General features: G+C 45.8%; 1 protein-coding gene across 2 annotated transcripts in view; it reads left to right on the forward strand.

Annotated features, from left to right (window-relative positions):
* The first annotated feature begins 14,392 nt into the window (after nt 1-14,392).
* The window catches only part of CDC42BPB (CDC42 binding protein kinase beta), a 207,285-nt gene continuing 206,102 nt past the window's right edge, over nt 14,393-15,575 (forward strand). For both annotated transcript variants that reach the window (XM_073608630.1, XM_073608631.1), the window contains exon 1: nt 14,393-14,717. In XM_073608630.1, the coding sequence (XP_073464731.1) occupies nt 14,543-14,717 (175 nt within the window). In that variant the 5' untranslated portion in view covers nt 14,393-14,542. The remainder of the gene's footprint in view (nt 14,718-15,575) is intronic.

Genomic DNA, 15,575 nt, shown 5'->3' on the forward strand with positions numbered 1-15,575 from the left:
TGTGAAGCCCTCAGAGGTTTGTTAGAGAACCTTAGTGAACAGCATCATGGAGGCCAAGGAACACACCAGACAGGTCAGGGATAAAGTTGTGGAGAAAGTTAAAGTAGGGTTAGGGTATGAAAATAAATATCCCAAGCTTTGAACATTTCACTGTTCAATCCATCATCCGAAAATGGAAAGAGTATGGCACAACTGCAAACCTACCAAGACATGGCCGTCCACCTAAACTGACAGGCTGGACAAGGAAAACATTAATTAGAGAAGCAGCCAAGAGGTCCATGGTAACTGTGGAGGAGCTGCAGAGATCCACAGCTCAGGTGGGAGAATCTGTCCACAGGACAACTATTAGTAGTGCTCTCCACAAATCTGACCTTTATGGAAGAGGGGCAAGAAGAAAGCCATTGTTGAAAGAAAGATGAGATCAAAATCTACACCACATCCTTGGGTCAGCTGATTGCCTCCCACGGCTTTCAATATCATCTCTATGCTGATGACACCCAAATCTATCTCTCCACCCCCCAGTCCTCTCCATCTGTCTCCTCTCGCATCACCAACTTACTAGCAGACATATCAGCCTGGATGTCACATCACTTCCTCAAACTCAACCTATCCAAAACCAAGCTCATGATATTTCCTCCCTCAGGTGCCACTTCCCATGATTTCTCTGTCAATACCAACGGCTCAACTATCAACTTGTCCCCCCATGCCAAGGTCCTAGGTGTAATCCTGGACTCCGAACTAACCTTTCGGCCCCACATCCTATCGCTATCAAAAATTTGCCGCCTCAACCTCCGCAACATCTCCAAGTTATGCCCCTTCCTAACCAATGTCACCACAAAGCTTCTAATTGACTCCCTGGTCATCTCTCGACTCGACTACTGCAACTCCCTCCTCATTGGCTTACCTCTAAATAGGCTATCTCCCCTTCAGTCCATCATGAACACTGCTGCCAGGCTCATCCACATCACAAACTGCTAAGCGTCTGCTATTCCCCTCTGCCAATCCCTCTATTGGCTGCCACTCAACCAACAAATTAAATTCAAGATACTAACTACAACTTACAAAGCCATCCACAACCTGCCCCCAGTTACATCACTAACCTAGTCTCAAAATACCAACCTAATCGTTCTCTTCGCTCCTCCCAAGACCTCCTGCTCTCTAACTCCCTTGTCACCTCATCCCATGCTCGTTTTCAGGACTAATCCAGAGCCTCTCCCATCCTCTGGAATGCTCTACCCCAATCTGTCCGACTTTCTCCTACTTTGTCCACTTTCAGGCGACCCCTGAAAACTCATCTCTTCAGAGAAGCCTATCTGCCCCCCACCTAACAACTGTACATTTATCTTCTCCATCAGCACATCCCCCACAATTATTACCTCTTGTATCTCTTGACCTTCCCTCTTAGATTGTAAGCTCTAAGGAGCAGGGCCCTCTGATTCCTACTGTATTAAAGTGTATTGTATTTGTACCATCCACCTTCAAGTTGTAAATCGTTGCGTAAACTGTTGGTGCTATATAAAACCTGTATAATAATAATAATAATTGTTAGCCTAAAAGCAAAACGCTTTGTGTGGCGGAAAAGGAACATTGCACATCACCCTGAACACACCATCCCCACCGTGAAACATGGTGGTGGCAGTATCATGTTGTGGGGATGCTTTTCTTCAGCAGGGACAGGGAAGCTAATCAGAGTTGCTGGGAAGATGGATGGAGCCAAATACAGGACAATCTTAGAAGAAAACCTGTTAGAGTCTGCAAAAGACTTGAGACTGGGGCGGAGGTTCAACTTCCAGCAGGTCAACGACCCTAAACATACAGCCAGAGCTACAATGGAATGGTTTAGATCAAAGCATATTCATGTGTTAGAATGGCCCAGTCGAAGTCCAGACCTAAATCTAATTGAGAATCTGTGGCAAGACTTGAAAATTGCTGTTCACAGACGCTCTCCATCCAATCTGACAGAGCTTGAGATATTTTGCGAAGAAGAATGTGCAAAAATGTCCCTCTCTAGATGTGCAAAGCTGGTAGAGACATCCCCAAAAAGACTTGCAGCTGTAATTGCTATCTATCTATCACTTATGCTTCATTATCTATCTATCTATCTATCTATCTATCTATCTATCTATCTATCTATCTATCTATCTATCTATCTATCTATCTATCTATCTATCTATCTATCTAATCTATCGCATATACTTCATTATCTATCTATGTATCTATCTACAGTGCCTTGAAAAAGTATTCACACCCCTTGAAATTTTCCACATTTTGTCATGTTACAAACAAAATTTAAATGTATTTTATTGGGATTCTATGTGATAGACCAACACAAAGTGGCACAGAATTGTGAAGTGAAAGGAAAATGATAAATGTTTTTCACTTTTTTTTTACAAATAAATATGTGACAAGTGTGGTGTGTATTTGTACAGCGCCCCCCGGAGTCAATACTTTGTAGAACCTCCTTTCACTGCAATTACAGCGGCAAGTCTTTTTGGGGATGTCTCTACCAGCTTTGCACATCTAGACAGTGACATTTTTGCCCATTCTTCTTTGCAAAATAGCTCAAGCTCTGTCAGATTGGATGGAGAGCATCTGTGAACAGCAATTTTCAAGTCTTGCCACAGATTTTCAATTGGATTTAGGTCTGGACTTTGACTGGGCCATTCTAACACATGAATATGCTTTGATCTAAACCAGTGGTTCTCAACCGTCTAGTGCCGTGACCCCTTGATAAAATTTCCCAAGTTGTGGGGACCCCTAACAGTAAAATTATTTTCGCAGCGTGGGTTGTCAGCACCCAAGGCAAGACAAGTAATTTGTGCCCCTAACCCACGGAGACAGTTAGCGCTCCCTGAGTCCTTTTAATGGCAACTCTAATCACAGGTAGTGTTACTCACTGTGTCTCCGGCTTCACTGTGTCTCCGACTTTGTGGTGTTTCGTAGCAGTGACACATATGCCGAAATTAGGAGATAGGGTCTCAGCTGACCTCTAGTCTCTGCCCCCCAGCCATACCATGAACTGAATGGGCACCTGCGAAGAGGCTGAGTGGGTGGCCGCAGGCTCCAGGAACAGCCCAGCTAGGCGGACACAGCCTCCAGGGATAGCCCTACTGGGCGGCTGCAAAAAGGCTGGGGGAACGGTGCAGACTTCAGGAACAGCCCAGGATTCGGTGACCCCTGGCAAATCATCATTCGACCCCCGAGGGGGTCCCGACCCCCAGGTTGAGAACCACTGATCTAAACCATTCCATTGTAGCTCTGGCTGTATGTTTAGGGTCGTTGTCCTGCTGGAAGGTGAACCTCCGCCCCAGTCTCAAGTCTTTTGCAGACTCTAACAGGTTTTCTTCCAAGATTGGCCTATATTTGGCTCCATCCATCTTCCCATCAACTCTGAGCAGCTTCCCTGTCCCTGCTGAAGAAAAGCATCCCCACAACATGATTCTGCCACCACCATGTTTCACAGTGGGGATGGTGTGTTCAGAGTGATGTGCAGTGTTAGTTTTCCCCCACACATAGCGTTTTGCTTTTAGGCCAAAAAGTTCAATTTTGGTCTCATCTGACCAGAGCACCTTCTTCCACATGTTTTCTGTGTCCCCCACATGGCTTCTCACAAACTTCAAACGGGACTTATTATGTCTTTCTTCTTGCCACTCTTCCATAAAGGTCAGATTTGTGGAGAGCACGACTAATAGTTGTCCTGTGAAGCTCCTCCAGTGTTACCATGGGCCTCTTGGCTGCTTCTCTGATGAATGCTCTCCTTGCCCGGCCGGTCAGTTTAGGTGGACGGTCATGTCTTGGTAGGTTTGCAGTTGTGCCATACTCTTTCCATTTTCGGATGATGGATTGAACAGAGCTCCGTGAGATGTTCAAAGCTTGGGATATTTTTTTATACCCTAACCCTGCTTTAAACTTCTCCACAACTTTATCCCTGACCTGTCTGGTGTGTTCCTTGGCCTTCATGATGCTGTTTGTTCACTAAGGTTCTCTAACAAACCTCTGAGGGCTTCGCAGAGCAGCTGTATTTATACTGATATTAAATTACACACAGGTGGACTCTATTTACTAATTAGGTGACTTCTAAAGGCAATTGGTTCCACTAGATTTTAGTTAGGGGTATCGGAGTAAAGGGGGCTGAATACAAATGCACCCCACACTTTTCACAGATTTATTTGTATATCTGACAGGTTGATAAAGGGGGTTGATATATATACGCCTCGATATATATGGGTTGATATAGGGGCCTCCCAGTTATCCTTTCACCAAGACTAAAATCTGTCTGTCTCTTCCACTTCATAATTGTATCTATTTATCTCCTGCTATCCAGTATATACAGTATTTATATATATACTTGTGACTTTTTTTAATTTAGTTATTTGTTTTACAATAAACAAGCAGAATACATCCAGGAAGAAATTGATACATGCGACATAAACATGTTATTTGTCTGACAGCAGCGGTGATGAGCAATAGGTTAATCAAAAGGTTCATTCCATCCAGAGTCTTCACACATACAGCAATTCCTGAATGATGAGAGCGGGATGATTAATCCATTGTTCTCCTGGCACTAATATAGATACATACCTAACATCTATTAGTGTAATTAGTGCGGATAATAAACAATACAATAACACAAACACACAAGACAATAAATAAACTTTGTAGCAGAGAAAAGAGTTTTTCATACATGTAATTGTCATTTGACAGATTAAAAAAAAAATAATCAGCGTGGGGGGGTGCAAAGAGGACCTGTCATCTATAAGAGCTCATAGAAGGTGAATTTCACATTTCATGTTGTCTTCAAGTGATACATGAGCACGACTTCGTACGAATCAGAAATACAAATTTTTATGCATACGGATTCTGTACGAAATACGAAATTTTGTTTACGAATTTCGGATCCAAATTCATAACGAACATTCGTAATTGTTACGAAAAGTTAACAAACCCCAGGAAGTCAGCACAGCACAGGGATGGTGGGAACCCCTCATAATGGGCACAGCAGGTGTACAGACCCGGGAACTCAGCACAGGGATGGCGGGAACCCCTCATTGTTTATTTATCATAATGGGCACATCGGGTGTACACTCAGACCCGGAAACTCAGCACAGGGATGGTGGGAACCCCTCATAATGGGCACAGCAGGTATACAGACCCGGGAACTCAGCACAGGGATGGCGGGAACCCCTCATTGTTTATTTATCATAATGGGCACATCGGGTGTACACTCAGACCCGGAAACTCAGCACAGAGATGGTGGGAACCCCTCATAATGGGCACAGCAGGTGTACAGACCTGGGAACTCAGCACAGAGATAGTGGGAACCCCTCATAATGGGCACAGCAGGTGTACAGACCTGGGAACTCAGCACAGAGATGGTGGGAACCCCTCATAATGGGCACAGCAGGTGTACAGACCTGGGAACTCAGCACAGAGATGGTGGGAACCCCTCATAATGGGCACAGCAGGTGTACAGACCTGGGAACTCAGCACAGAGATGGTGGGAACCCCTCATAATGGGCACAGCAGGTGTACAGACCTGGGAACTCAGCACAGAGATGGTGGGAACCCTATGGGAATTTCTATGCTTACGAATATTATACGAAATACGAAATTTCATTAACGAATTTCGGAATTTCGGATTCCAAATTCCGTTACAACAGAAACGTGACTGGTGTTTTGTTCACCAATCAGAGGAAGTCAGCACAGCACATGGATGGTGGGAACCACTCATAATGATAAATTCATCATAACGAACATTCGTTATTTTTACGAAAAGTTAACGAACCCAAAGGTTAAAACCCCAGGAAGTCAGCACAGCACAGGGATGGTGGGAGCCCCTCATAATGATAAATTCATCATAACGAACTTTCGTTATTTTGCGAAAAGTTTACGAATCTAACGAAAGTTCGTATTTCGTACGAATCCGAATTGAATTTTGAAATACAAATTCATTTTCATACGAAACGGAGCGAAACGAAACAAATTTATTGACGGCGCACATGTCTACTATTTATTGTAAAGATAAAGAAGTTGTATAAGGACACAGAAGGTCAATGCGATGTCAGGGGCTTTAGAGATACATTAAATATCAAAATGTAAGGCCGGCCATACACGGTTCGAAACTTGGCCAGTTCAACAGGAAGCGGCCGAGATTCAAACCGTTAAAGGGCAGGCTGAATGTACCAAGTTTATCGATCAACTTGGGTACAACCAGCCTGCCGGATTCTCTTGCAATTATCACTAGCAGCTGCTATAGCTGCTATGGAGAAGACAGGCGCTGATTCCCCTATTAACACTGTCTGTGTTGATGGGGGAAGTGTGCAAAAAATTTTCCTGCAACCGAAAGAAATATGCATCGTGTATGGCCAGCCTAATTGTAGACTTTAAATATCAATCAGTGTGAATAGGTTTGATGACAAATGTCACATTTTTTTTTTTTGTGTGCTTTATACAAAAGCACATAAAAGTTGCTGCATGCAGGACTTTTCAAAACGCAGCACCCAGATGTGAATAGGTACACAGGATTAAAAGGAAAATATTTTTGATGTGCTTTTTTTCATGCTGGAAAAGTGCCTTCTAGCAGTGAAAAAGCGCATAGGTGTGAAAGGGCCATTAGGCTCCATTCAGAACTTGACGAATTGAATCGAGGGCGGAATCGACAAAATTCTGCCCGCGATTCCAGAATCGCTGCAAAACCCCTGACGCGTTTGCGATGCCATTACTTTTTAATGGCACCCCAATCGCAATGCGATTTTGCCGTGGTTGTCGCGTGATAAATCGCAATGCACGCCGCTTTATGAGTGACAAGCTTTGCGCATTGCAATTTTGTTGCAATTGCAGCATGATTTATCGTGGCAAAATCGCACCGTGATTGGGGTGTCATTAACAAGTAATGGCATTGCAAACATGTCCCGCATTTTTGCCAGAATTGGAATCGCAGGCAGATAACGGGGTGATTCCGCCCCCACAATTCAAATTGCCTAGGTGTGAATGGAGCCTAAGAGTCCTTTCACGCGGGTGGTCCGATCAGGTCCGTCTGTCAGTTTTTCAGGCGGACCTGATCGGACGCTCCAATCATCTCTATGGAGCGGCAGATGTCAGTGGTGACATGTCCGCTGACACCCGCTGCTATCCGATCCTGTCAGCGAAATCCTGAAGGATGGGACCCTATTTTCCATCCGTCTGGCAGATCGGATGGAAATAATCAGGCGGTTCAATTTTATCCAAAACCCTCCATAGAAGAGAGCGGGATTCTGACAGGTCCATCTCTGCACAGTGAGCGGAGACAGACTTGTCATCCACCTGCTTAGCTCAACGGAGCGATCCTGCGCCGGGCGGACCACCCATGTGAAGGGACCCTAAGCCCAGGTTCACACTGATGTGGGTTAGAAATTGTGCGAGTTCAGCTGAACTCGCACGATTTCAAACCGGTAATGCAGTCCGACTTCGGGGGTCGATATGACAGACATCTGTGCGGGTTCATGCACAGGTGTCTATTCAAATCACCCCCCCCGAAGTCACCAAAAGTAGTACAGGAACTCCTTTTGGGAATCGATGTGGTGTCGCAAAGTCAGCGCTGCACCGATTCGGACTGTGCGATTGCCGCTAATAGCTGCCGATTTGGCATGCGATTTGACGTGTCAAATCGCATGCCAAATCAGCCCAATGTGAACGTGGGCTAAGGCCGGGTTCACACTGGTAGGACACGAAAGTCATACCACTTTGGATCCGACTTTGCCCTGCGACATTCGTCTGATTTCAATGAACAGGGATCCGACTGTGATCCCCGACATTACCAGGCACTGTCTGGTATGAATCTTTAGGGGGAAATCCACGCCAAATTTAAAAAAAAAAACATATGGTTTCCCCTCCAAGAGCATACCCTTGTCCAAGCTCACAGCCCAGCAGGTCAGGAAAGGGGCAGGGCGAGCGAGAGCCCCCCCCCGAACCACACCAGGCCGCATGCCCTCAACATGGGGGGGTGGGTGCTTTGGGGCAGGGCGGCGCTCGCTCACCCCAAAGCACCTTGTCCCCATGTTGATGAGGACAAGGGCCTCTTCCCGACAACCCTGGCCATTGGTTGTCGGGGTCTGCGGGCGGGGGGCTTATTGGAATCTGGAAGCCCACTTTAAGAAGGAGGCCCCCAGATTCTGGCCCCCCACCCTATGTGAATGAGTATGGGATACATTGTACCCCTACCCATTCACCTAAAAAAATGTCAAAAATAAAACTCATAACACAGGTTTTTAAAGTAATTTATTAAGGCAGCTCCAGCGTCTCTTCCGACTTCTTCTCCCCTCTCTGACTCTTCTGCCTCCTCTGCTGATGTCTTCTAGCCCTCTCCGGTTCTTCTCATTCTGTCCGCTGTCTTCTCCGCTATCTTCTCGCTCTTTTGCTGGGTCTTCTCGGCTGTCTACTGCCTCTGTTCTTCTTCTAATGTTGACTCAACGCTCTAATGCCGGATGTGCGTTGTGCCACTACTTATATTGGCATGGGGCGGGGTCACTGGGTGATGTCATTCGGAGGCCCTGCCCCTTATGACGTCACGGCCTGGGGCATGATGGGCGGTGACGTCATAAGGGGTGGGCCTCGGGTGACCATGCCCCATGCCTATATAAGTTGTGGCACACCGCGCACCCGGCATTAGAGCGCCGAGTCAACATTGGAAGAAGAACGGGGGGGAAGGCAGCGGAGAAGACCCAGCAAAAGAGAGAGAAGATGGTGGAGAAGACCCAGCAGAGGCAGAAGACAGCAGACAGAGGGAGAAGACATCAGCAGAGAAAACCTGGTGAGGGGAGAAGAGGCAGAGGACGTCACACTGACTTCAGTCTCTGACCATCTCCTGTAGTATGTCTGCAGTCTCTAACCATCTCCTGTAGTATGTCTGCAGTCTCTGACCATCTCCTGTATTATGTCTGCAGTCTCTGATCATCTCCTGTAGTATGTCTGCAGTCTCTGACCATCTCCTGTAGTATGTCTGCAGTCTCTGACCATCTCCTGTATTATGTCTGCAGTCTCTGATCATCTCCTGTAGTATGTCTGCAGTCTCTGATCATCTCCTGTAGTATGTCTGCAGTCTCTGATCATCTCCTGTAGTATGTCTGCAGTCTCTGACCATCTCCTGTAGTATGTCTGCAGTCTCTGACCATCTCCTGTAGTATGTCTGCAGTCTCTGATCATCTTCTGTAGAATGTCTGCAGTCTCTGACCATCTCCTGTAGTATGTCTGCAGTCTATGACCATCACCTGTAGTGTGTTTGCAGTCTCTGATCATCTCCTCTAGTATGTCTGCAGTCTCTGACCATCACCTGTAGTATGTCTGCAGTCTCTGATCATCTCCTGTACCATGTCTGCAGTCTCTGATCATCTCCTGTACTATGTCTGCAGTCTCTGATCATCTCCTGTACTATGTCTGCAGTCTCTGATCATCTCCTGTACTATGTCTGCAGTCTCTGATCATCTCCTGTACTATGTCTGCAGTCTCTGATCATCTCATGTAGTATGTCTGCAGTCTCTGATCATCTCCTGTAGTATGTCTGCAGTCTCTGATCATCTCCTGTTTTATGTCTCCAGTCTCTGATCATCTCCTGTAGTATGTTTGCAGTCTCTGATCATCTCCTGTTTTATGTCTCCAGTCTCTGATCATCTCCTGTAGTATGTCTGCAGTCTCTGATCATCTCCTGTAGTATGTCTGCAGTCTCTGATCATCTCCTCTAGTATGTCTCCAGTCTCTGATCATCTCCTGTAGTATGTTTGCAGTCTCTGATCATCTCCTGTAGTATGTTTGCAGTCTCTGATCATCTCCTGTAGTATGTCTGTAGTCTCTGATCATCTCATGTAGTATGTCTGCAGTCTCTGATCATCTCATGTTTTATGTCTCCAGTCTCTGACCATCTCCTGCACCCTGACTTCATTCTCTTATCATCTCCTTTAGTAAGTCTATTTCCTCTCTATATATCACAGTATATCACTCAAACTATTAGCTGACCATTACATTAAGCCCAGAGGCCAAAGGTCACCAGACACTCACCCCCATGAATTCATTATGAGATCATATGGACAGTGAGGTCCATTATTTGCTCATTAAAACACTAAGAGCAGAGCTTGTGCCTTCCTCTAATCTCCGCGGGGAAATCCCATGTGACAGAAATGTCCATCCATCCCCCGAAGGTGGGCCATATGTAGAAGTTATTGCATCCTGATGGCCATTTGACAGGTTGGAGCCTTCGGTGGGATTCTCTTCTACCCAACACAAGGGGAAAGTACCATGTATTTTCAGCATGCACTATATGAAGTTATTATTGCAGTGTTCCCAGCAATAATAAAGGTGTTGTGGGGCCGCCTTGCAGAATCTAAAATGTAAAATATTTAAATGTCACTTGTTAATGGGAAACAACGCATACAACCACCTTGATGAAATTAAATTTACATTAGAGTCCCCCTTCTTATCAGAGTCCCCCCATTACTTCAGACACCCCCTCTTGAATTCAGAGTCATCCCAATACATTAGTCCCCCCCTTTACATAAAATGCCCCCCCCCGCCTCCCCCATACATGAGAGCCACCTCTATTTACATCAGAATCCACCCATCACAGAATCTCCTATAGGTGTGTGCAGCCTATTGCATGGTGTTCGTGTACAGACGTGGCCAAAAGTTTTGAGAATGACACAAATATTAATTTTCACAAAGTCTGCTGCTTCAGTATTTATGATGGCAATTTGCATATACTCCAGAATGCTATGAAGAGTGATCAGATGAATTGCAATGAATTGCAAAGTCCCTCTTTGCCATGAAAATGAACTTAATCCAATAAAAAAAAAAATTTCCACTGCATTTGTGAAGAAGGCTTCAGGGCGCCCAAGAAAGTCCAGCAAGCGCCAGGACCGTCTCCTACAGTTGGTTCAGCTGCGGGATCGGGGCACCACCAGTGCAGAGCTTGTTCAGGAATGGCAGCAGACAGGTGTGAGTGCATCTACACGCACAACGAGGAGAAGACTTTTGGAGGATGGTCTGGTGTCAGGAAGGGCAGCAAAGAAGCCACTTCTCTCCAGGAAAAACATCAGGGACAGACTGATCCTCTGCAGTCCAGGGATTGGACTGCTGAGGACTGGGGTAAAGACATTTTCTCTGATGAATCCCCTTTTTTGATTGTTTGGGGCATCCGGAAAAAACCTTGTCTGGAGAAGAAAAGGTGAAGGCTACCATCAGTCCTGTGTTATGCCAACAGTAAAGCATCCTGAGACCATTCATGTGTGGGGTTCTCAGCCAAGGTAGTGGGGCTCACTCAATTTTGTCTAAGAACACCTCCATGAATAAAGAATGGTACAAAAACATCCTCCGAGAGCAACTTCTCTCAACCATCCAAGAACAGTTTGGTGAGGAACAACGCCTTTTCCAGCATGATGGAGTCCCTTGCCATAAGGCAAAAGTGATAACCAAGAGGTTGGGGAAACAAAACAATTTTGGGTCCATGTCCAGGAAACTCCCCATGACTTAATCCCACTTTTGGTCAATCCTCAAGAGGCAGGTGAAAAAAACAAGCTCCACAAATTCTGACAAACTTCAAGCATTGATTATGGAAGAATGGGCGGCCATCAGTCAGGATGTGGCCCAGAAGTTGATTGACAGCATGCCAGGGGGGATGGCAGAGGTCTTGAAAAAGAAGGGTCAACACTGGAAATATTGACTCTTTGCATAAACTTCATGGCATTGTCAATAAAAGCCTTTAACATTTAGGCTCCATTCACATCTAGGCATTTTTGGGCGATTTTCTGCTCTAATGCCCTGTACACATGAACGGAATTTCCGTCGGAAAAATCTTGGATGGTTTTTCAAGCTTGGCTTGCATACACACGGTCACACAAAAGTTCTCTGAACTTTTGACCGTCAAGAACGCGGTGATGTACAACACTACGACGAGCCGAGAAAATGAAGTTCAATGCTTCCGAGCATGTGTCAAATTGTTTCCGAGCATGCGTGTTTTTTTGCGTGTCCGAATTGCATACAGACGATCGCATTTTCGGATAGGGACTTTTTCCGACCGAAAAATAGAGAACTTGCTCTCAATCTTTTGCTGGCGGGAATTCCGCCAACAAAAGTCCGATGGAGCATACACACGGTCGGAATTTCTGACCAAAAGCTCTCATCGGAATTTTGCTGGCGGCATTTCCGATCGTGTGTACGGGGCATAAATCTCAGCTCTAAAAATGCCCATCAAGACAAATCTCATTCATTTTAATAGCCCCTGTTCACCTTTGAGCGTTCTGTCTCCTTAAGACCCTTTTTACACTGAGGCGGTCTTCAGACGCTTTAGCACTAAAAATGGCGCCTGAAAATTGCCTCCCATTCGTTTGAATGTGTGCTCTCACACATGGGCGGTGCGCTTGCGGGACAGTAAAAAAAGTCCTGCAAGCAGCATCTTTGGGGCATGTTTGGAGCGCTATAAATAGCTCTATAAAAATGCCCTTAAAAAAGCACCCCACTAGCGCCTGAAAAGCACTACAGAAACGCCCGGCGCTTTAACAACTGTTTTAGCAGGGCTTCAGTGTGAAAGGGGTCTAAAGGAGAATAGCCAAAGCTTGTTTGGCTGGGCTTCTCCTATTGGTCACAGGAGTGCAATTATTTTTTTTGCACTCCTGTGACCCGTTTTTAGCAGAGAGCGGTCTGAAGTACACTCTGCTGACATCACAGAAATCAGTCCAGGCACCACATCATCCCGACAATGGGAGTCGGGATCTGCCAGGCGCCTGAACTGACACCCTACTCAGCCTCACAGAGAGCCGCTGAGAGTCTGAGCCGGCAGCTCCCCGCCCCCTCCACAGCTCAGCGCTCCAATGAGCAAGGAGGAGGCAGAGGGGAGATCTGCTGATTCACAGTCAGCAGCTCTTCTCTCGGGGAGCTTTCAGTACCGAGTGATCGGCGGGGTTCGATCGCTCGGTTCTCAGTGTAGAGGTGACGGGGGACTGATGCAGCATCCACATAGGGAAGTGTAATTGGGGGAAAAAATAAAATCCTTTACTTCTTTTTTAAAGTACTGTAGTGGATACAATGTATATACGTTGTAGTGATCAGGGTGTATACAATGTATAGATAGTATAGTGGATACAATGTATATACGTTGTAGTGATCAGGGTGTATACAATGTATAGATTGTATAGTGGATACAATGTATATACGTTGTAGTGATCAGGGTGTATACAATGTATAGATAGTATAGTGGATACAATGTATATACGTTGTAGTGATCAGGGTGTATACAATGTATAGATAGTATAGTGGATACAATGTATATACGTTGTAGTGATCAGGGTGTATACAATGTATAGATAGTATAGTGGATACAATGTATATACGTTGTAGTGATCAGGGTGTATACAATGTATATATGTTATAGTGGATACAATGTAGTGATCAGTGTGGATGTAATGTATATATAGTTTACAATGTATAATTGGTATAGTAGATACAATGTATATACCATGTAGTGATCAGTGTGGATGTAGTATAGTGGATACAATGTATATACAATGTAGTGATCGATGTGTATACAATGTATATATAGTGTAGTTGATACAATGTATATACAATGTAGTGATCAGTGTGTATACAATGTATATAGAGTATAGTGGATATAATGTATATACAATGTATTGGATACAATCAGATGTTGGTGGGTCTCCAGCTGACCCATACCTCCCAACATTTTGAGATGGGAATGAGGGACACCTACTAACAAATGTATGTAGGCATAGGACACGCCCCCTGTCACACCCCCTTAAAGGAGAACTAACCCCCCAAAAAAGGTTAATTAAATCCACAAGGGATTTTTTTTTACCACTACTATTCCTTTATATTGGCATATAAAATGTACAAAAGCAGCAATTTAGAAATCAGATGAAAGGTTTAGCACTGGGAAACATGTTTTGAAAGATAAAAAGTGCATTTTATATACAACTATATAGATCAGACCAAAATGAGGGACAATGAGAAGGATAGAGGGACATTGTTCCAAATCAGGGACACTTGGGAGCTGTGTATAATGTATATATAGTATAGTGTATACAATGTATATATAGTATAGTGGATAATATAATGTATATATATATAGTATAGTGTATACAATGTATATATAGTATAGTGGATAATATAATGTATACATAGTATAGTGGTTAATATATATAGTATAGTAGATAATATAATGTATATACAATGTATTGGATACAATCAGATGTGGGCGGGTCTCCAGCTGACCCCATCCCAAGTACTGCGGAGCCGCAGCGCTCTCGGAGGAGGCGTGTCCCTCGCCGCGCCCCGTAGACTCCCCTCCCTCCCTCCTGCTATTCCCTATGGACGTGCAGTACGGCCGGCGGCCGGAAGGGGGCTCCTCCAGGATCGCAGTGACGTCAGCCGGGACATTCCTTTCCGGTGGGCGGGGCCGCGTCTCCCGGTCGGCAGTGGCGGCCATGTTGGGCAGCGGGAGGTGGAGGCGGTGAGCCCCGGTGTTTTTCTTCTCGGTGGAAGGACTGAGCAGGCGGGAGGCAGCATGTCGGCCAAGGTGCGGCTGAAGCGGCTGGAGCAGCTGCTGCTGGACGGGCCGCAGAGGAATGAGGCGGCGCTGAGTGTGGAGACTCTGCTGGACGTCCTCCTGTCTCTGGTCACCGAATGCAGCAACCCGGCACTGCGCCGGGACAAGTACGTCACCGAGTTCCTGGACTGGGGTGAGTGCTGTACTGAGAGCTGTCACGGGGGACACTGGGCATCACAGAGGGTACCGGCTACCATACCGGGGGGCACAGGAGAGGGGGGTGTCAGGGGCATCAGAGAGAGCACTGGGTACTATATACTGGGTGGCATCATATATAGAAAGAACTGGGTACTATACTGGGGGGCATCAGAGAAAGATCTGGGTACTATACTGGGTGGCATCATATATAGAAAGCACTGGGTACTATACTGGGGGGCATCATATATAGAAAGCACTGGGTACTATACTGGGGGGCATCGGAGAAAGCACTGGGTACTATACTGGGTGGCATCATATATAGAAAGCACTGGGTACTATACTGGGGGGCATCATATATAGAAAGCACTGGGTACTATACTGGGGGGCATCGGAGAAAGCACTGGGTACTATACTGGGTGGCATCATATATAGAAAGCACTGGGTACTATACTGGGTGGCATCATATATAGAAAGCACTGGGTACTATACTGATGGGCATCATAGAGAGCACTGGGTACTATACTGGGGGGCATCAGAGAGAGCACTGGGTACTATACTGGGGGGCATCATATATAGAAAGCACTGGGTACTATACTGGGGGCATCATCTATAGAAAGCACTGGGTACTATACTGGGGGGCATCAGAGAGAGAACTGGGTACTATACTGGGGGGCATCATTTATAGAAAGCACTGGGTACTATACTGGGGGGCATCATATATAGAAAGCACTGAGTACCACACCTGGGGGGGGGGGGGGTGTCACAGTATGCTCAAGGTGCTGGGGATGGCACTGGGTATAGTAGGGAGAGGGTGCCTGGTACCATACATATCGGGCACTGTGGAGAACATACG

This window comes from Aquarana catesbeiana, linkage group LG13 (assembly GCF_042186555.1).
Source record: "Aquarana catesbeiana isolate 2022-GZ linkage group LG13, ASM4218655v1, whole genome shotgun sequence".
Classification (NCBI taxonomy): Eukaryota; Metazoa; Chordata; class Amphibia; order Anura; family Ranidae; genus Aquarana; species Aquarana catesbeiana.